Source organism: Paramormyrops kingsleyae, chromosome 3, assembly GCF_048594095.1.
Source record: "Paramormyrops kingsleyae isolate MSU_618 chromosome 3, PKINGS_0.4, whole genome shotgun sequence".
Lineage (NCBI taxonomy): Eukaryota > Metazoa > Chordata > Actinopteri > Osteoglossiformes > Mormyridae > Paramormyrops > Paramormyrops kingsleyae.
The window spans coordinates 9,038,059-9,059,929 of NC_132799.1; the positions used below are offsets into that span (position 1 = coordinate 9,038,059).

Sequence of the window (21,871 nt, forward strand, 5' to 3'; positions counted from 1 at the left end):
AGATTTTTTCGTACACTGAAAACCTCTGAACTAAAATGTGGTCTAATTCAAAATTAGGGGGTTGTTTTACTCTCACTAGCACTTAAATTTTATACTACCCCAGAAATGTATTTAATAATTAACATTGTCTTTTATTTAAAAAAAATATTCCAGCAAACATTTTAAGTTGGTTTATTTTGATACGCATTGTCTGATTTAAAATAGCTTCCACTGACATCAAAAAAGATTTATAACATGGAAGCAGCATCCCTCACAATATTTTGTGGTTTGCAGTTGAGAAACCTTTCCAGCGAGTCTCTTGGCTTTTCCACAGTAAAGTGTTCAGCTTCTTATGTCCCCAAAAGCCAGCCCTTACGGAAGTGATGCACCAGGAAAGAATATCTACAATGTAATGCAACAACCAATTTTGGCAATATATTACAAAATTGCAGACTACATTGTGTCAAAAACAACAGGTGTAAGCTCATTCATCACTGTCTCTGTGACCCATTGAAAGATAAAACCTTTGACAAGGCTGGACACAGTCATGGACTTGAATCATGATGAACAGTAACATGGTTTATTTACAATGATGTTGACCTACAGAGGTGTTTAAAAAATAAATCCATCAAATAAATCCACTTTTAAAAATCAATATGTTCTAAAGGGTCATTCTTTTGAAAATGTTCAAATGTATTATCTGAAAGTGAACAAGGGTTTTATGGTTCTGTAAATGGACACAACACCCCCCCCCCCCCCAGCAGCTCTTTTGCAGTGTCGTTCCCTCTGCTACTCCAGTTACAGTTTTTCATGCCTCTTGTGTTATTATGCTGAGAACTACATGGGATTTTTTCTTTAAACATCCATCAAAATACCCTTCCAATTGAGTATCCCTCTGTCTAACAGCCATGATGTGTGAATTAAAATAATCTTCCATACAATTTCATAAGCATTACAGTATTACCCAGTCATAACTAAGAAATATTAAATTGCATGTATACATAGTTACAGTAATATAAAAATTTTGAAACATGCAGTGCCCCTCAAAACAATCAATGAATTTGTCGCTGGAACATCTAAAACAGACACCAAATGTAGTGGCTTACAGACACAATTGCTAGAAGCTAAAATCTGACCAAGGCCAGAATTCTGCCCTCTTTTAGAGTAAACATCAGTTCATTACTGCATATTCTCTGGTATCAATGAAACAGTGCAATGGCATGAATAAAGGTTTATGGACCTGAGGGTTTGTTTGTATGCTTACATCACTAACCACTGCAACGAAGACTTTACTGCATAAGAACCAGATAAATAATAACAGACAATTCAAAAAAAAAAAAAAAAAGAGAAACCAAAAAAGGCATTTCACTTGAAACTGTAACCCACAGAAACCTTAGGTGATATGTACACACACACACACAATAGTTGCACATCAAGTAAAAATTGTACTGAGGAAGCAGTCACTGTGGATGAGATCTCCTCAGGCTACCAGCAGGGTAGCACCATCAATCCAGCATCTCCAAGCAATATATTGATCCTCATCCCATTCATTCCATCTGGAATGCCTACTCAACCATTTACCAACATTCCACTGCATTACTATAGAAATGCAGCCTTCTGAAGCCTTGCCTTTAAAATTCAATCATCAGCTTCGGTGCTAAAATATACATTATTATTATTTTCTTTTGTGGCGTCGATGCGAAATATCCAGCAGATTTTAGTGCAAATGAACCGAATGTGAAAATGGAGCAGCAAAGCAAGAGAGAAAAAAAAAGACTGACTGAAACAGACCGCTGCAGGCACTGGGTTATCTTCTGGAGAAAAAAAAAATATTTAAAATGGCAGTCACTGAATTTCTCAATAATCATAAATATTGATATGCCTGAGCTGCCCGAAACCTTTAAAGCATTAAAAAAAGAGGAAAAAACGGCCAAAAATATAGACCCTCCTTAAGCAATTCCAATTCATTTTTTTTTTATATTACAGAGGATAAGCTATGCAGGAGTCAATCCACATTCTAATCTAAATTCTAATAAAGCCATGGTTTAAAAAAAATTGTGAGGCTTCGGGTGGCTGCATTCGAGTCATACAGCACTGAAGAGCAAAGTGGAAAAAAGACATTGTAGAGGTAATAGAGATTGTCGTCGGTGGGGGGGGACGGGGACGGGACGGAGGCAGAGATGACGGTACGTCCAGCTCTGTGAGGGTGGCACAGGGTTACAGACCAGAGGAGGGGACATTAGGGATCTGGTAGAACTTGGAGATCCGGCTTTGGGCTGAGGGATTAAGGCATTCAGAATCTCCGCCCATCTTGAAGAACACCTCCTGCTCTTGCATCTTGCGGGCAAACTCCTCCTCCAGGGCCTGCAGACCCAGAAAGGTGAGACGCAAAAACCGAATGACTTAGTTACAGCATCATTACAGTGCAATGTGTGGCTTCCTTTAACTTTATAGCTTATTTTTCCTTAGAAGGCGTCATGGAAAGATCTTAAGGCCCGCAGGAGGGAGTCGTACCAAACACCCTGTCATAAACATCAACGCAAACTGTTTCAGTGTTAAGTAGGATCATCAATGAGCTCAGGATAAACCAAATAATGTCACCGACGAGTCGCACATTTTCTTTTTATTCAGAGAAACTGGTGAAACTTGCTGGTGCAGATTAATGGAATGGCACTTTTATTGGGTGGAAAATAAAATATTTATCTAGGGGCCAGATTTAGTAATGAATTACAAATGTTTCACGGGCTGGTACTTTAGACCTCTTATAAGTGGTGAATGAGCCATGAAATTCCTCGTCCAATGCAATCATCGTTATTTCAGTGGTACAGTAGCTCTATTGCAGTTACCCTTGATCATTAATAAAGTTTAAATATTGAATGGCAATTTTGGTATGTTAACCGATATTTTGTTCATATCAATATAGTTTGTTCTTTGTAAAGACAATATGTAATGCAAAATAATAATAATAATAATAATAATAATAAAGGAAAAATATACTGCACAGGAATCATGTGAGATCGGCATCTTGTAGAAAATCGTAATTCAGATTTTACCGAGAATCTTCAAGCCCTATATCAGGTCTGCTTTTCGTTTTTTATTTGGGTGAATAATGATGGTTGTGCAGAATGTATCGCAGTAAAAAGTCTTTATTTAGCTCTGAAATGTAGCGAACCGAAAATATTTGTGCTTCGTTATTTGACACCTGTGTCAGAAGATGGATTAACCCTCTGGGGTCTAGGGGTAGGGAACACACTTTCACTGACTGGGGCATGGTCACACATTTCATTCAATATCAAACGATGCCGTCGACCCCAGAAGGTTAAAACAAGATTTAAGGGAAGAGCAGTCCGTGTTTCAGTTCCGATTCCTCCCTTGGGACACGGAACAGAGTGCATTCTGGGCCGTCATACCTTCTTCCTCGGCCGTAGTTTCTCTCTCCATTCCTTTAGCTCCTGGCTGTGTTCCTCATCCAGCTCCTTCAGCTTCTGGGTCTCATGCTCGATCAGAATGTGGCACTTCTCATTCTGCAATGGGCCCAGGCAGCCAGTTAGCCCCCGTCTCGCACAGCCTGCCGGTGCGCTGTGCTGTTACACCGCGGACGCTTTCTGCCGCGCCACGCACCTGTAGCTGCTGCAGCTCCCGCACGTTGCTTTCGCACTGCATCTGCAGGTCCCTCATCTGGTTGTCGTGCTTCTGCATCTGCTGGAGCCGCTCGTTCTTTTGCCTCTTCTCCTCCTGGACGGAGAACTGTCCCAGACACAAATCCGTGACGTTAACGAGGAGCCTCGCAGAGGCCCGGAGCAACTTTATTCTCAGTCACATGACCCTAAGTACTTCTCAGGATCTCTGAATGGGAGCTTGCAGTTGGCGTATGAATGAGCATCGTTTCAGAGTCCTTATAGTATGAGCTGAATGATGTCACTGGTGGGCCTTCCCCAATTGCTCCTGGGACTGGCTAACACTGCTTTCTCGCTTTTTGCATCACTCTGTTTGTTTTTTTTTTAAAAGAGGTTTTTGCATCCCCTAAAGCAGTGTTTCCCAATCCTGACACAGTACACAAGGGAGCAAAAATGAGGACTGTCTGACAGGGAGCTGAGAGGGAGCAAAAACACGGACCGACTGTGGGTCCCTGAGGACCGGGCTGGGAAACACTGCCCTGAAGTGACAGTAGAGAGAATGAGCAGTGGACCACAGAGCATCACCTGTTTGATCTTCTCCCTGTCCTGCTCCGGGGTCCCGCTGGAGGCGATGCGGAGGCTCTTCTTGAACATCGCCATGCGCGTCTTGGCATCGCTGCGTTGGATCTTGGGCAGCCGGGCCTTCTCCTGGGCTTGTCGGACCTTGATCTCCTCCAGCAGCCGTTGGTTATACCTCTGCATCTGTTCCATCTCCTGCGGGAACGCGCATACAGAGAGCACGGCGTTAGACGAAGACGCTGGAGCCGGGGGGCGAGGGGACTCCTGAGGGCTCAGCGGGACGCCTGGGCTGTCACCTCACCTTTTCATGTCTCTTCAGCAGCTGGTGTCTCTGCATGAAATACTGGTCTTTCAGCTGCTGCTTCAGCAGCTGGTGTTTCTCCTGCAGGTGGCGCTCTTCCAGTTCCCATATGGCAGCTTCGCGAGCTTAGGAGACAGGATGCACTTTAACACCGCCGACTACCTTACCGCTGCACACCAAAACATCCTGTTGATAACAATGAGCATGCAATGAATTCTGGGACTGTGGAGGACACAGCCCCGAGCTCGGACCTCTCATGAGCTGCTGCTTGCTGTTGAGGCAGTCCCGTTCGATGGTGGCAATCTCGTGCTTGTGCTGCTGGATGATCTTCTTCAGAGCACCGTCCAGCTCCTGCTGCTGCTTCTGCAGGAACTCTTGTTCCTGGACGTGCACAAAGCAGCACAAGTCAGCGTATAGTGCATGGTGCACTTAACCAGACCAAGGCCGTAAACCACATGATGCACACGCACAGAGACACACGCACAATCCAACATGCTGCAGTCCAACAAGCCAAAATCTATGTACAAATGCACAGAAATCACAACAGTAAACTCCATAAATAAAACCTGAAATATAAGCACAATTTAGACCTTCACCAAGATGGAGAACAAACCTTAGCTATTTTAAACTATCAATGTGAGTCTGTTAAAAACAGAACTGCATGCAATTCAAATTTACACTAGTGATCATCTTGATATTTCAAGTAATTCAAGCTTCCCCCAATCATTTACTGGAAGGATCACTGCATGGTCTTAATTTAACAGGTATCACATGGGCGTATTTATATAAACACAGGGCCCAGTATGGTGTCCTGCTCCAGTGATAAGCTGCCTATTCTTCCCTTTTTAGGACGCAGGGAACGTTTGAGCAACAGCAGTCTGGTAAGCGAGAGCGACAGCACAGCAGCGGTGAGTCACTCTACAGACACTGTGTGCTGTTCTTTAATGTATGAGAGACAGCGGCACAGTACACCGAGCACGACCATATCGTATCAAAACCAAAGCCGGAAACAGAAGTGCTGCGTCAGGCTTGTGTCTAATCATTTCCTCAGCTTGGCGCGCAAAGTGAGCATGCTGGACACCGAACAGCGGGAAGCAGGTTACGCCATGCGGATGTAAAACCACACCACCCCCCTCCCCCCCCCTCCTTTGGAGAACACAACAGAAATAGCCAGAACACAAACTAAAGTCACGTCCTTGCTGGGCACAGAGAAGTCTAAGCAGAGGTTTTACAACATACACTTTTAAATTATTTTTAATTTATTTATAAGATGTCTTTATCTAAAGCGACGCACATTTTTCAGAAAGCGGGGTCAGGAGATACTTGGAACAACTGCGAGTTAAGGTCCACTGCTCACCAACAGTGAAATCACTCTTCCGGTGCTGCGATCTGGACTGGTGACCTTGCGATCGCAGCCACAGTGTTCTAACCCGTCGAGCCAGACGCCCAAAAGAAAAATTCCCTTATTCGAGAGTCAAGCAGTAACAACGCCTCTGCAGTAAGAATTGTGTGAAGACCGTATGCCTTTTACAGGCTGAATATTTCAAATGAGAAAAACTCTGACAAGCCAGAAGTACTCCACACTGCCAGAAGTACTCCACACTGCCAGAAGTACTCCACACTGCCAGAAGTACTCCACACTGCACTGCCAGGGAATGTGTCAACTGTCATCTTGAGCTTCCAGCTAATTACACTCCCAGATGGGTTGTTGATCTTTTTTTAGCTATTATTTATGTAGTGTTCCTTAAAAAAAAAAAAAATACACTTCAATAGTTATATTTTAAAATGAAAACTGGTAGAGAAGTGTTTAAAGAAAATATATTTTTATCCCTTTTGCGGACACTGGATCTCATACAAAAATACACACGTAACGTCAGCCACTACTTCCTTTTTGAATCTACCTCGAAACTTTGGTTAATATAAAGAAGTCCCATTTCCTGAAATGATTGTTAGCTACTTCTACAATATTTGAAAGCTTACATGATAAATGCTACAGTGGTATGTTCATTTGAATCAGCTGAAAATGTTTCAAGTACGGCGGAATCATTTATAGGAACATAAAGCATTTATAGAAACATAAAACAAATCAGGTAGGAAACGATAAGCCTTTTCATTTTTCTTGATGGTCTTCTTGAAGTCCTCACTGCATCGGACATTTCATTCTACCCAGTCCTCACTGCATCGGACATTTCATTCTACCCAGTCCTCACTGCATCTACCCATCTTAAAGTACTACAAGGGGACTGTGGAAGGAAACCAAAGCTGCTCCAGGAAAACAAACCTATAAAACTACGACTGAAAATGCTCAGGGATGTGGACCTTTGGTTAATGCTGAAATGGTCTGCGCCCAGGGCAAACTTTACTGCTTGGTGGAAATTTCTGCGACGTCAGGTGAACGTTAATATGCCGAGGAATCACTACACATCCTCTCATACCAAGGAATGAAACGAGATAAAAAAATAAAAAAAACAATTCATTCAGGCAAAATAAATAATAAATACAGCAATGGCAATAAGTAAAAAAAAATAACTGACAGAACTGCATGAAGAGGAGAATTTTTAAAGGTCTGAAGCCCTGCACTGAATTTGTCAATTAGAAACAGGGTTGAGCAGGTAAATCATAGGTGACATGGTTAACTATGCCTAAGGATTGATAAGGCTGCACTGTACAGATGGCTGAGACTCAGGTTAACTAATTATGATACAAGTCAAGAACAGAACTGGAGGAAGGGGAAAGAAACTGAAGTACTGGCTTAAAGTGTGCAAGAATGACTGAGAAGGTTTCAAGTCAAGAAAGACGTGCGTGTGGACAGCGGCCACCGAGTTACCTGTTGATGCTGCGTGACCAATAGGTCCTCTTTTAAGCGTTTCATGAGCCCTTTTCTCAAATGTTTGGGAGAAACGTTCACTTCTTCTTTCACCTACAGTGTTGGCAGGTACATGAATTGGGATGAACACAAAGCCTATCTTTGCCGGAGGGAACAAACTGGCGAGCCTGCAGTACGGAGTTAGCTTCCAAAAGAAGCGGCACCCATTAGTGCTGGAACACCCATGCTTGATTTCATGGTGCTGATGTTTTAAAGGTCCACCTCCTTCCATTTGGCACCCATGGACCAAGGGGCCAGTGGACCTTTAAATGCCTTTGAGGAAATGAAGGCCCCAAAGGAAGAAGACGATTTGCTCACGGGGCTGCAAGTACCCGCCCCCAAAGTCGAAGTGCTGAAGAACTTTCAGTGACAACGTCCACGCCTACCCCACGCTCATGCCGACGAAAGAGCCAATAGCGTTCGGGAGAGCACTCCAGGTAGAGAGCACAAGGTATGGGACAGGTTATTCTGCATGAGTGATGGGTAGACGTTGTTGCAAGTCATACACGCCAGACTTGCAGTTCCAAAGCCACACTCAGGAGGAGTAAAGCCCAGCCAGGTGTGGGGAGGGGGGGGGCTTTAATGCGACTCAGCCTGCACCCTTCCCACAGGAGCTCGAAATCACCGCAAAGCCGGCCCCGATCTCAGCACCACAAGCTCCCCTCCGGTTACGCACATCATTGACACACAAGCCCCTCCACCAAGCCAATGGCCATTACTGACAGAAGTGCACAGACCAACAGCAAACTGTTCACCATGAAGGCCGCCGGCACCCGAATCAAACCCCCCTTCCAACCTCTTTCCTGCGGTTCTTCATGGTGCTCTGGAACTTGGCCAGCTCCTTGTCCTGCTCGCCCTTGATGCGCTTGGCCTCATCACGCAGACGCGTGGTGTGATCCTGCTCCAGACGCTCCACCGTCTGCTTCTGCTGCTTCTCCAGGCTCTCGATCTCCTGGTCGTACTGCCGCTTCTTAGCCTGGTGCGAAGGCATCGCCGGACCCATTAATAATGTATTACACATGGGATAAGCATGAATTATTAAGCCGATCAATATACTTAGAGAGAATTACATTGCAGAAATGGGAATTCAGCCATGGTATTGTAACAGTTGGGTATTTTTTTTTAATCCTGACAGTCAGGACCTTCCTTCAAAAGGAGGAGAACACACTACAGCAGAGGTTCCCAAACTATGGCTTGTGACCCAAAATGGGTTGCAGTTGTGGTGCGTCACCGACTGACCACGAAAAGCCTAATTTATAATACGGCATTTGTGGCGCCGTGCGTCTTTCCGTGCACCTGTGTGACAAGCCTCTGCAGTGATCGCCACATTGCAGCGATCGGTCACCGCGTTGCAGCGATCGGTCACCGCGTTGCAGCGATCGGTCACCGCGTTGCAGCGATCGGTCACCGCGTTGCTGCCACGATGAAACATCATCGTATTGGATACTTTCTAATCAGAGTGGTCTGTTTCTGTAAAAACTGAAATCCTATTAGTAATGTTTTTGTAGAACTTGAACTCTCTCCAAATAATAATAAAAAAAGACGGGTCATGACAATCAGAATTCTGTCGGACTTGGTATGAAAGCCTTCATAAAAATTAATTTGTTAGTTTCTAAATAATGTCATTAGGTTTCTTTTTTGTCTGAAAAGGCCTTTAGTATGGATGCGGTGGAAGGTGAGGAAACATGCAGGATAATTGTTCAATGCCCTGTGATAGGTTAGCGCCCCATCCTGGGTTATTCCCTGCCTTGTGCCTACAGCTTCCAGGATGGGATATGCTCCAGACCCCCTGCGACCCTGAACAGCGGTTTCAGAAAATGGATGGATGGATGGATGGTTTTTCATCATTATGTCAGATGTTCCCTTGTGTTTGTTTTGTCTCTTGAAGGATGGAGGAGGGGTTTGCAGAGAGGTGCATTAATTGTCATGAACAGCAATACGAATAATTTTTTTTTAAACAATTAAAAAAATAATAATAATAATAATTAAATGAAGAATATTGCTTGTATACTTTAACTTTTTTGTTGTTTTTTGTTTATCTTTATTATATTGTTATAATGGTATTTCATTATATATTTTGGGTTTCAGTCCCAGGCAGACAACAAATCTGCCTTTTGGGACCCCCTACACCACAGTACTGTCAGCTGCAGTGGAACATTCCGGTGTGTTAGCAGTGCCGTCTTTCAGCTTTATGGGCTTCCCCCGCTGGCCGGCCGCCCCCCGTCTGCGGACTGGCTACTCACTGCCATCTCCTGCTCGAACCGGCGGTAAATGACATCCCTCTGCTGCAGCAGCTTGTCGCTCAGCTGCTGCTGGGCCCTCTGCTCCTCCTTCTGCAGCAGACGCAGCTCACGCAGCTCCTGCCGCCTGTGGGGGGGGGGGGGGGACCAATGCAGGTGTGTGGTTTGGCTGCGTCTCACGTTCACATAGTACCAGTCAAAAGACTGGACACACATGCTGAAAATAATTTGTTTTCCAAGAAGGTAATGACTAGAGATGCACCGATACCGATATTTGGATCGGTATCGGCGCCGATCCAGACCTATCTGACGGATCGGGTATCGGCCATGCGTGACCGATCCACATCCTATACTTACTTATTTAGTTTTTGTACAATCAATCGCACGACAGCTCTTTCCCATTTTACATGTTTTTTTGCGGCTTTCAAATCGAACGCTATCGCTGTCCCTCAGTCTTTTTTGCTACTCGGTGGGTGTGAGTACAGTGACGTCTGCCTGCTACCCTTCGCAGTACGAGGAGCGTAAGATAAGGCGTGACGATCTGGGAGTATTTTACGCTTTTAATGGAAATCAGTAACACAGCGATTTGCAATCTATGTTAAATAAAGTTTTGAGGTAGGAATAGCGTTTAATGGACAATCCCATTTAACAAAGTGCACGCAACTGCGAGACGAAACAAAGCAATGGATGATTTGGGAGTCGCCCACTTCATTGGACTGTTTTGCGAAGTCGCTGCAGCTTGTGATACAAGAGGGGCTGAAATCGCAACAAAGTGTAACTGCGCTGATGCCAATGGGAGAATAACTTAAAATTTTAAGCATTCGCCACTTTATACTTGCTTTGAAGATATTCATATTGAACTGCAAATGCCTCAAAAACGCTTAAAACAAACGAGGTGGAACAGTACGTTATGTTTGTAGTAGCCTAATTAAATATTTTTTGTCATAATTTTTTCCATCTGTATTTACTAGCTTAAAAAAATTAATATATAAAGTATAACAAAGTAAAAACAGCTCTTCTTATCGGAATCTGTATCGGTATCTGCAGTTGTGTATCGGAATCGGATCGGAACTGAAAAAATGTGGATCGCCCATCTCTAGTAATGACCCGAAGCGAACCTGGAGGTTATGCAAATACTGTATTATCTGGTAAACAAGGCAAGATATGGGGTGGGGCTTCGGGATGAGTCTGGTCAAACAGGAAGAGCAAAGCATCCAACTTGTGCCAAAAAACCTGTGGAAACTCCTTCAGGACTGTTCGAGAAGCATTCCAGGTGGCTACATCTGGAAGCTGCTTGAGAGAATGCCAAGAGTCTGCAATGCTGTCATTCAAGCAAAAGGGAGCTATTTTAGACAGTCTAAAGTTTGAGAAAATACTGAAATGCCGGACACGTCTCTTGATATTGCAATATTTGATATGACTTAACGGCCTCAGAGCCATTTACTCTAAGGTGAATGACATGAGAAAGACAAAAATGCATTAAAACAGGTGGCTTAGACCAGTCAGCCTATATTTTATTGTCGAAAAACCAGTATAGCATCATAAAATGTAACGAATGACACAGAAAAATATTGCTACATCCAAATATTGCCAATTTGAAAACATGGGTACCGCTTTGAAATATAACAGGAAGATACATCCATACCTTAAGAATCGCATTTCTTCATTTTTGGTGTCATTGTCTGTGACGATCTTCGACGTGGTGACGCTGACCTCCACGCCGTCCACCAGGAACTTACGGGTCTTCTTTAGAGTCTTCTTCTGCCGCTTGATGTCCTGGAGAGGTGGGCCATCATTTAGGGTTCTGGTAATCTATCCACAGTGTGCTCTATGGCACAGCCTGCTTACCTGGATGGAAACGGAGCCAGTTTCCTTGTTCTTAGTAAGGAAGCTGGAGATGGAGAGGTTCAGGTCGACGCTGCTGTTATCCGCTGCAGAGCTGCTCCCGGAATCGGAGTCCTTCTCGCCGTTGGTCTGTTTGGGCCCAGCCTTGTCTGCCGGGGCCTCCGTCTGAGGGGAGGAGCTCGGCGCCGTCGGTGGCTCTTGTTGCTCCATGGGTGAGGCTGTGCCATCTCCAGTGCCTTGGGCCTCTTTCTGAGCATCTGCCTCTTGATTTGGATCCTGAGCCTTTTTAGGTTCCTCTAAAGGTACTGGTGCTTCCTCCTGCCTGTTGTCCATTGTTGAGGCTTGTTCTGGAGATCCAGGGGCTTTCTCTGTGCTCTCAGGTTCAGGCCTGAGCTCAGGCACAGGTTCTGGTCTTGGGTCAGGATCAGGTTTGGTTACAGGTTCAGGCCTGAGCTCAGGGTCAGGTTCTGGTTTGACTTCAGGAATAGGTTCTGGCTTAATCTCAGGCACGAGTTCAAGCCTGATCTCAGGAATGGGTTCAGTCACAACTTGAAGGCCCTCTTTTGCTGGTTCCTCTTTACTGCTGCTCTCTGGGACATGGACCTCATTGAGCTTGTCGTTCTCCATCTTGTCAGAGTCACTGCTTCCAATGCCCTCGTCTGAGAGCTTGCCGCTGGCCTTGTCTTCCGAGCCTTCCGTCTCCGCCTTCTCCGACACCGACTCCAAGACGGAGGTCGTCTGAGACAGCTTCTCATCCTCCGAACTGCCGAAGCTGGCATCTGACAGAGCTCGCTGATGTCCAGGCCCCAGCTGCAGAGCGGAGAAGGTTCACATGAACATGGGTACACGGCCATGTGTGTGGTTGATGATAAACTTCTGGTAGGACAAAACTGCAGACAGTGGCATGATTTGCATACTAGCAGACAGTAAAAAGGTAATTCCATTCAAATAAGAGCCAACAACCCTCACCAACTGTGGCTCTGGCTCCTCATCTTCCTCTTCCTCTTTGGATTCCTCAATTTCCTCCGTGACCTCTGCTTTGGCTTCTGCTATCAGCTCCCGAAGAGGCCTGCTGTCCGGCACGTTCGCAGCAAAAGGGTGCTGCGTAGGGCGAGGCCAGCAATCAATCAGAAAAAGCAGTCATGGGCCCACATCCCCCACATCCCCATCAAGCCAGGCCACAGCCTTGAGGGATTCAGCACTGCTAAGTGTCCCCCTATAGCTAATCATCAGCTTTTATTGTCTGTATACCTTAAGATTCCTTACTTACATTACTGATGCACAGTAAACACCTGCATGCATGCCCGCCCATACATAAATCTACGAGTTTCAACTAGTGTGGCCAAAGGGTATTTTACTGATTAACTAGCTAAAAAGTTAATATCTCGAAATGGCACGAGATTGTGACTTAAATCAGGACGCAATTTTAAGTGAAGCCGGATGTCAGATTAACTGCTTGTCAGTTATTGTCCAAAAAACAACACAGCTCCCAACAGAACTCAACTTGTTTTCAAGATTCTTCCTTCGTTTTTATCCAGGAACATCCAGCGGTCTAAATTAAAAACATTCTTTGGCAGCCATAGATTTATTTGATATTAAAGAACAAAAAGATGAGGCTATATAAAACTACATAAAGTCTGCTCTTTACTAGTATATCACAGTGTTGCAGGCTGCATAGCAATTAGACACAGACGTCTGAAATGGCAAACTACTTTCATTCCCCGCCAAGCCTCTTCACTGTCGCATTCAAATACATGCTAATCGAATAGCCTTTTTAAGCTCTTGTTCTATTCCCAGCAGTAAGGCACAGCATTAAGCAAAGACCCACTGATGAAGCTCTGTTGCTAGGCTTTGTCCGTGGTCCAAGGCCTAGCGCCTACCTGCAGGAGCTGAATGCTGTTCCACCTGTTGTCCACATTTTTATCCAGCGCCTTCCGCAGGAAGTCACTGAACTCCGGAGACCTGCCCAATGCAAAATGAAGGGTTTTAACAAGAAGAGGCCAAATAACCTGCATTGAGGGTAATGTATGTAGAGGTCCAGTGAGACTCTGTCCCTCACCAGTGCGATGGATGCATCAAAGTCGGGGGCTCAGACTTGGCTATCTTCAGCAGGACTCTCATGGGGTTCATCTCATGGTTGGGGGGCTCTATCTGCGCCAGCTCAATCAGCGTGACGCCCAGGGACCAGATGTCTGCCTTGTAGTCATAGGGCCGGTCCTTAGAGGTCTCGCACATGACCACTTCGGGGGCCATCCTGCGGGGCACGGGAGACAGGAAGTGTCCTCAGAGGACGCAGTTTCTACAGGAAGCTGATAAAGTGCCCAAACACAAAGACAGACAGGAAGGAGCTTTCCTCAGCAGGAGGAAAGTGTTGGTGGAACGTGTTACTCACCAGTATGGGGTCCCGATGAAGGAGTCTCTTCTCTGAAGAGTCTTCGTGTTCTTGGCTGACACACCAAAGTCAGCTAAGGGCAGAAAGTACTGGCTTAGGGCCAAAATATGAGTGCTGGGTGGGGCAGTGGGGCGGCCTACGGCCCCTTACTCAGACTTAACTAAGCCTAACGTTCTCTCTGAGTCAGGTGGCCAGTCCCCACATGTACGCTGGTAAAACATTAACACACTCAGGTAGCCCCTGTGCTCAAGCTACAACAATTCTATGCTAGCTACAATGCTATTCTCTCAGCCCTTCTTTAAGTCCAAGATAATTCAGTGCCTATTTACATCGCATCAGTGATCAATCCCCAAACTGATCCTTCAAGCTAAATAAAATGACCTTAAAACTAAAGCATATTTAAACACAGTACATTTACATTTATTTATTTAACAGGTGCTTTTAACAAAGCGTCATACAAATGAGAAAGCGGGGACAAACATTCACTGGAGCGATTCGAGTGGATAAGCGCCTCGCTCAAAAGCCTAATGGTGACATCGCTCTGCTGACCCTGGGATTTGAACCGGCAACCTTCCGATCATGGGCGCAGCACTGAGCCACACACCACCTCCACTGTAAATATCGAAGACCAATATTTTTATGGAATTCAATTATTGGTGTCTCCCGATGTCACCCTACAAAGAGGGAGAACATCCACCCCCACCTGTCTACAAGTGTTGTACTAACGATTATCTGTTGACAGTCATTCAGTTAATGCATAACAACAAAACTCCTTGGCCCTCAAAACACGACTGGCAGTGGTGCTTACCCAGCTTGACGTCCCCTTCCAGAGAGAGAAGGATGTTACCAGCTTTCAGGTCCCTGTGAATCACCTTGTTCTCGTGCAGGTAAATCAGTGCCTCGAGGGTCTGCCTGCAAACCACCCGGATCTGGGGCTCAGTCAGGGGTCTCTCCAGCTCTGGAATCAGACACACACACACAACTATGTCTCTGTCCACTCCTTATTCTGGCCAAGCTAGCAGAAGAGCCTCCCAGGAACAGAGACAGGCAGCACAGAGGAAGCAATCACAGAATATTGGGGGGGGGGAGCAGACGAAGAAACAGGAAAAAAAAAAAAAAAATGAGGTTCTGCTGCTTAATTGCACTGTGGTACCACACGATGGCAGCGTAAAGAAAGCGCAGTTGCTCACAGTACTGATAAGTCCTCTGAGTCTTTATGAAGGAACTAAAACAAACACACAGTACTTTGTAGAAAGGTCTGTCTGTCAACATTACCTAGTGAGTCATGCATTTACATTCCTACGCCTTTCTCTCAGTGCGAATAAAAATAGCACCTACCCAGCATCACGGCGTCGACGGCTCCCCCTGCACAGAACTCTATCAGAATCTGCAGAGTGAATGAACAATGAATCAGGACCAGATAATCTCTCATTTAAACAGTGAAGCAACCCACTGGGAGATACAGCACAATATAACTCAGAAACGCATAACTTGGTTCCAAGAGATAAAAGTTCATGCGTGTTTTATCAGGGCGGCATCTATCAGTGTCACCAAACTGAGGAGCTAATCTACAGCCTCTCAGAACTCTTGAAGACACCATGAATCCCAGGTGACCAATTATACACAATTTATTTAATCTCATGCTCCAGGGATCAACCTCAACTCTACTTTAGTTTTTAGAATCAACTAGATGCTGGAAGACCATCAGTACAGCGTGAGATGCTGCAGGACTTCCCAAGCAGGGAAAGGCAGTCAGAGACCTTCCTTAGAGGGACTGGGCTTTCTCTGCATTATAGAATCGGATATCTAGCGTGACGCTGCAGGCAGCTGGCTCTGCCCTGGGAGCATACGTGAGATCTCAGCAGCACGGCCTGTTCGTCATGCTGACAGAAACCTTGACATTATACTTAGTGTGTGCATGCAGTTTTATCCTGTTGTGCCTCATCAATAATGAACAACGATAATGCAATAATGGTGCTACACTTTAAAGCCGTCTGTCTGAGTCCATTGCTCAGTAGTATTACCTAATCAATCACCAAATTAAAGAGGTAAATTAAGCACATTAAGAAGGATCATGCTGTACAACAGCCTGCCAACTACTTTCTGATTTCCTTTAGCCCCGCCCATGGGGGGGGGAGGGGGGAGAGAGCCACACCCACATGGCACACAATGCAGGAATCCCAGAGAAAATCACACACCCACAGTTTGGTATCATAGTAGAAGGCATCCAGCAGTTTCACAATGTGATGGTGATCGCAGGAGGCCAGGATTTCTATCTCCACCATGTAATCCTCCAGCTCCTCGTCAGTCGCCGTGCTGATGACCTTAGCTGCAGCCAGGGTACCCGTCTCTTTATTCTGGGCCTGGAGCACAGAGACGGGGAGAAGAGCGTCAAAACTAAGACTGACAGTGATGGGCTGACATAGCAGCGTGAAGCGCATTTAGAAACGGGACAAGCATGTGAAGTTATGAGCCTGTCGATTCAAGCAATCGGCAATTAATTTTTTGTTAATGGTTTTCTGTCAGAACACGGACTGTTGCAGAAAGTGTTAAAAGCAATGTAATCTGTGGCGTGTAGCCGATGGCCGGAAACGTGGTGAGTCAGATGAGGTGAGGCCAGGCGTGGGCCAACCAGAGATCAGAAGAAAAACACCCAACAAGAGTTGGCGCCAGCCTTGCTCGGCATTCCCTCCATTACAACACTTCCCCCAGAAGCAGGGCAGTGCCCGGATGAGGCAGGATGATGGGGGGGGGGGTGAGACCAGCATTTACCTACCAGCCCTAGGACCTTTCATATTGCCAAGCTCTGCACTCTAACTTGATGTTCAAATGTCAAGGTGGTTTGCATCATTCTTACAGAGGCATCACAGGGAAGAATCCGGGCAGAGCTGCATCCCAACATATGTATCCTTATCGGGACAATAAGTGTTTAACAATACTGCCATTTAATTTAATCACAGGAAAACACAACAGAAAGGTGCTTCCTGTGCACACGGGCACTTCCTGGATGAGCAGCGGGGGGAGGACCTGGGCAGCTGGGCAACGGACAGGGTTTTCTCAGCTTCTGACTTCCTTGCAGGGCTGGGGTGGGGGGGGAACGGCACAGCTATTTTGGGCTAAGCTCGGGTTTAAGCAGTGAGGACTGGGAGGGGGGCGGTTTGGATGGAATCTGGTGTCGTCACACTTCTATTTACATAAGCGGACGTCACTTGAGTTGAACGGCCCCACGCCTCACTGTATCCCACTCCCAGTCGCCATACAGGGACTACAAGCTGGCTCTGCCACTGGCAAACAGGTTTTGGCTCAGATCCAGAGTCAAACACTTAACTCTGGCTCATATTTCAGGAAGGATTGTGGGTGTGTCCGTGTTTTCTTGGTCCGGTCAGTTTTTCAAATCAGTCAGGTTTTGAGTCAAATGACATAATTATGGCCTGAAACCCAAACTTGAGCTACAGCCTAGCTGCAGAATCAGGAGCTATAAAGAAGTAACATCATAAGAAGAATAATGGACTGACTTATCAATAGAGACATCTAACACAGCAATTCCTAATTCGTAGATACAATTTCTTCTGAAACGCTCTAGCAAAACAATACTTATGTGGCTGAACAAAACATCCCAGTCATTTCCTAATGCAGAATACACTAGACCAGGAGTCACAAAACCAATACCATTGCAGCATCATTTTCAGCCCTGCAATTGACTGGGGATCAAAGAGAAAGGTAAAAAACTCCACTATACGCCAGTATGATTCATTCTGAACTCTGCACAGAACTTCTGTTCGCTTTGACTAATAAGCCCCATAAAGTATGCTATTCTAAGCATATTTCTGACAAACCTGTCCCTCTATCACACACATCTAAAATGTTGATGCGTGACCCTTCAGCTGGTCCTGAATGCATTGATGTCATGGTCTCATGCTCTCCTGCGGTTCCATGTCAATCTACCGGAGCAGAGATGAGCATGCAACCAATCTTCAGCCGGTCGAGCATGTTTTCTCTGTTCTGCTGCTGAATACCACCACGAGTCACAGCTGTGGGAGGCACTGGGATTATGGGCAAGCACTTTAACTTAAAACCTTAATTTCTCCAGCAAAACCACAAGTTTATAAAAATGGGTCGTTTCAAATAGACAAAACAATGAACAAATAACCATTCAGACCAACAGAAGAACCTCAAATCAGCTGTAGCACGCAGGCTAGTATGATCATTATATATAACGTTGTTGTCATCCTGCTATATGGCAACCTTGAGTTGTAAAGTAGACTGAGGTTAATACATTCTTTAAAACACTCGCAAATGTTTCTGTTCCCCTGCGAACCGATATAAAACAGGGCTGTGGCACTGAGAAACAGGACTAAATCAAATAATAAAGCTACAGGGAGGCGTGCCTTTGAGTGACGAACTGCAAGTACTGCAGAGTGGAGAGCCTCCGAAAAGGAACTAAAGTAAAGCCATGGAGTCCAGCAGTAATGTATGTAATCTTACATTGCACAACAGGAATGTTAAGACATCACTAAGATAGCGTTTACAAAAGCATAACTAACGTTCCTCTGAGACCGTCCGTCTCAGCTGAGGCTGCTTTGTGTGTGATTGATAAATATGTCAACATGGATGTGGGCAGAAAATAAACATAGCATCTCGGAGAAATTTCCAACGCCAGTGTTTCATGTCCTCCAAGCATCATGCCATATGCCACCCAGAAGAGGTGACACAAGGTCCCCTGCTGCAGAGTTCTGTGACACCTACTTGAGAAGGCAGTGGAGAGGGAAGCTAGAGGCAAGTGGCACTTATTTCTTTTACAACATTTACAGTCATGACAATTGCTTGGGTCTGTCTGGATGATAGTCTACGTATTCAGTGACCAAATATATTGGAGATCAGGCTTTCCAGCGATGATTTGCCTGCTGGATTTGACGCACCTATTGGGAACAGTGAACAAAAGGTGTTTCCTATGATGTCAGATGAATGACTAATGTATAAACAGGCAGTCTCGATAGACTATCTTTTGAAGGGCAGCTACACACAAGCCTCCCAGTGGTCCATGACTTGTCTAGGGTAAGACTATCTGCTACCATTCCAGGCTTTAACCTGTTTGGCTTTGCTCAGAATAGGTGACTCTGAATTTGTACCCTTCGCTCCAAATTCCCCGCCCACAACCCTCCCCCCTGTCCACTAGCCAAGCGACTCTCACCACTGTTTCTGAGATACGCTTTGGCAAGCCCCACCTAGCTGATGTCAGGACGTGCTACTCAAAGCATGCGGGCCTGGCAAGCACATTGGAAAGGTGTGATTAAATGTGCTGATGCAAGCAGTAACAGTGAAGCCACTGCTGGCGATGTGACCCATCCCCCCAGCTCCCCACTCCCAATACAAAGAGTAGAAAAACTTCCTACCATCTGTACAATAGCCCATTATGGATGGGCCAGTATCTACAATTCTCATTTCCACTTACTGATAACTTTACACAGTGGTACGTTCAAAAACATTTAATTGAGGGGACAATACTAGCAATGGCCCATGGAAATTTGACTGAATTTGTGGCTTCAGTTGATAATGTATTTGCTGTGAACCTCACAAGCTTTTATATATAAGAATATCTAGATTGTATATATTGTTTATATATCTTGGGAGTTTCCGGCTAGATGAGGCATCCTGCGAATTTACCACACAAACAGAGAGAATGTGTGTCTCTCATCCAAAACAGCAAATCTGCCCTTCACTTGCTTAGGTCCATGGGTCTATCATCCCAGGATATTTCAAAGACATTCATCTTGCCTTCCCTCTATTCTTTTGGCTCAAGTTTAACAGCAGAATCCTCTAAAACCTAAAGGTGATGATACGCAGGGCAACTTTTTACGCAACGTTGCCGGCAATGTTGCTGACCCATGTTGCTCGGGCAGCAGATTTCTATTTGAAAAACTTTAACTGGCAGCGGGCAACATTTTCCGACGATCCAGATGAGTTGTCCTTTGGCTCACCTGGTTGCCAGTTGCCCGGAGACATTGCTCAAACTGTTGCCCTGCTATCATCCCCTTAACAGTACGGATACTTTACGAAAATCTCTCAACCGCACGGCTACAACAACCAATACCTTCCCATAAGAGTCATCTCACCCTCATTCTGGGCATCTGATCCCTTACTTACGTTCTAACCACCAGGTTTGCAGAGTTATCAAGATTCTTCACAGGAATCTTACACCATCAGCAGTCATGCAATGAGCACAGTAACATACATAGATCACTTTGATGTAGGTCTGATCAAAGTTATAAAGCTTTATCTTCGAGTACATGGTGCGCCAACAAGCATTATAACAGTGACGATTTATCTTCAGTATTACTTTTTTCATCCGTCAATGACGTTATATACTAAAGCTGAGTTCTTTTGCCACTGAAATTCAAAATGAGGCCCAAACTCAAAATTATAAAATAATCTTTACATTATGAGAGTCACGAATAAAAACATGTAAGTAAAGCAATGAAAAATTAATGACTGGTATAGCTGGAGTTACATTACACTGTATGTACTTCAAATTATATAACTGCACTGCTTAATAAATGATGTTTATGTCCAAAACAGATCATCACACACTAAAGCATCAAATTAGTAACGTAAATAAAAATGAAAACAATTCTCATGTTCCGCAGTATGGTTAACTTTAACCCAGGGTAACACATTTAGATTGGCATTTACAAATCAATTCTATTTTAAAAACCCTACCGCATGTCTATGTGTGCGGGTAGGTACAGGGCACGGATCCACATGTGAAACGAGTCCTTTGGGGTTGAGTTTACCACAATGAGAAAAGGCCCTTAAAATAAAGTTCACCTTGTAGACTTTCCCGAAGGCTCCGTCGCCCAGCTCGCCGATGATTTCCCAAATATCCTCCGGATTAACGTCCCTGTGGACGTGCTCATACTGCTTCTTCTTCTTGTCTGCCCCCAGCTTAAATATTTTGCGAAAATTAAAAAACGACATTGCTTCTTTTCTGCCAAGTACTGTAACTATCGGCGAACGATCGGCTCTGCGACTTCCTTTATTTTCTGTAAAAAAACGACTAATATGCTATATGACCAGCTAGGTAGCTCTCCAGTCATTCAATAAAAGAAAATACAAAACTATTAGCTATAGACTACATTTATATAGCTTTGTTTTCACCAGTACAATGTGATCCCAGATTTGGACTGGATATCAAAAATATTTCATTTATACTAACAAATCAATGCTATCATTAACTATTATTCTAATATCCTGCCAGTCAAGCAATTAAATCCGACTGTTGTAGGAAAAAAAAAACACTGGCGGCTAACTAGTAAATCGGACCATACAGTAACTACCAGCCATGTTTGAGCCGCAATTAAAAAATAAGTCTATATCAACCGCTTATCCGGAGATAGCGGGCGCCGCCGGCCGTCATAGCCGAGGCTTGCTAGCGCTCCCGCGGACTCGGTGGGCATCCACAGCCCCGAGTTTCGGCCCAGCGACGCGAGCGGAGACGGAAGGGGGAAAAAAAAAGCGCCTTCTGACTTTAAGTAAGCTTTTAGAATAAAATAATAATACTCCGATAATACAATTCCACCCCGTAAACGCGTCTCTCCTTGCAAATCACAGAAAAACCCTTTCACGAGACTAGAACAAAGTGAGCCCGCTTCCCTCGTCTGGAATCAACAACTTGAGAAGCAACGACTACAGCGCGGCGGACGGAGCGCGTTCCCGCAGAGCTTGGCGGACAGAGCGCGTTCCCGCGGAGCGCAGACTCAGTGTGGCTTAAAAAAAACAAAACAAAACCGCAAGCTGTACGGTGGGGGCGTCATAGACAAACAAAACATTTTCATATCACGTCAGTTTTACGTTGGGAAAAAAAATCCTTTCTTCACCCAGGAAGCACCAACAAAAAAACAAATTTATGACGCAAGGGGAAATTAATGTGCCAATTCAATGTCGTACTGAAGGTAGACACAATTCACAGATGCAAAAACCAAGCAGTCAAGACAAAAATGATTAAGAAAAAAATAATTTGTAATCAAAATACAAACAAATTGAAGCATAACTATG

The 21,871-nt window shown here is 44.9% G+C and overlaps 1 protein-coding gene across 3 annotated transcripts; it reads right to left on the bottom strand.

Moving 5' to 3' along the window:
- Positions 1-545: 545 nt before the first annotated feature.
- On the bottom strand, positions 546-21,537 carry slka (STE20-like kinase a). 3 transcript variants are annotated; one of them, XM_023842528.2, is made up of 19 exons: positions 20,645-21,537; positions 16,018-16,182; positions 15,158-15,206; positions 14,628-14,777; positions 13,820-13,892; positions 13,487-13,681; positions 13,308-13,389; positions 12,397-12,528; positions 11,431-12,237; positions 11,228-11,358; positions 9,586-9,709; positions 8,139-8,318; positions 7,304-7,396; positions 4,728-4,857; positions 4,477-4,601; positions 4,182-4,370; positions 3,601-3,726; positions 3,390-3,503; positions 546-2,343 (listed from the first exon to the last, which is right to left on the bottom strand). In XM_023842528.2, exons 1-19 carry the CDS (start codon positions 20,792-20,794, stop codon positions 2,197-2,199), a joined length of 3,162 nt encoding a protein of 1,053 aa, XP_023698296.2. In that variant the 5' UTR covers positions 20,795-21,537; the 3' UTR covers positions 546-2,196. The 3 variants fall into 3 exon arrangements, with proteins under 3 accessions (XP_023698296.2, XP_023698305.2, XP_023698314.2); XM_023842537.2 differs by lacking the exon at positions 7,304-7,396; XM_023842546.2 differs by lacking the exon at positions 20,645-21,537 and having other exon boundaries at positions 16,022-16,149.
- Between the last annotated feature and the right edge of the window lie 334 nt (positions 21,538-21,871).

Coding starts and splice junctions, on each gene's coding strand:
- slka (XM_023842528.2), bottom strand. CDS start 20,794: ATGTCGTTTTTTAATTTTCGCAAAATATTTAAGCTGGGGGCAGACAAG. Junction 12,529..13,307: donor ACAGCATTCAGCTCCTGCAG/GTAGGCGCTAGG, acceptor CGCCCTACGCAG/CACCCTTTTGCTGCGAACGT. Junction 2,344..3,389: donor AACTACGGCCGAGGAAGAAG/GTATGACGGCCC, acceptor CTGGGTCTGCAG/GCCCTGGAGGAGGAGTTTGC.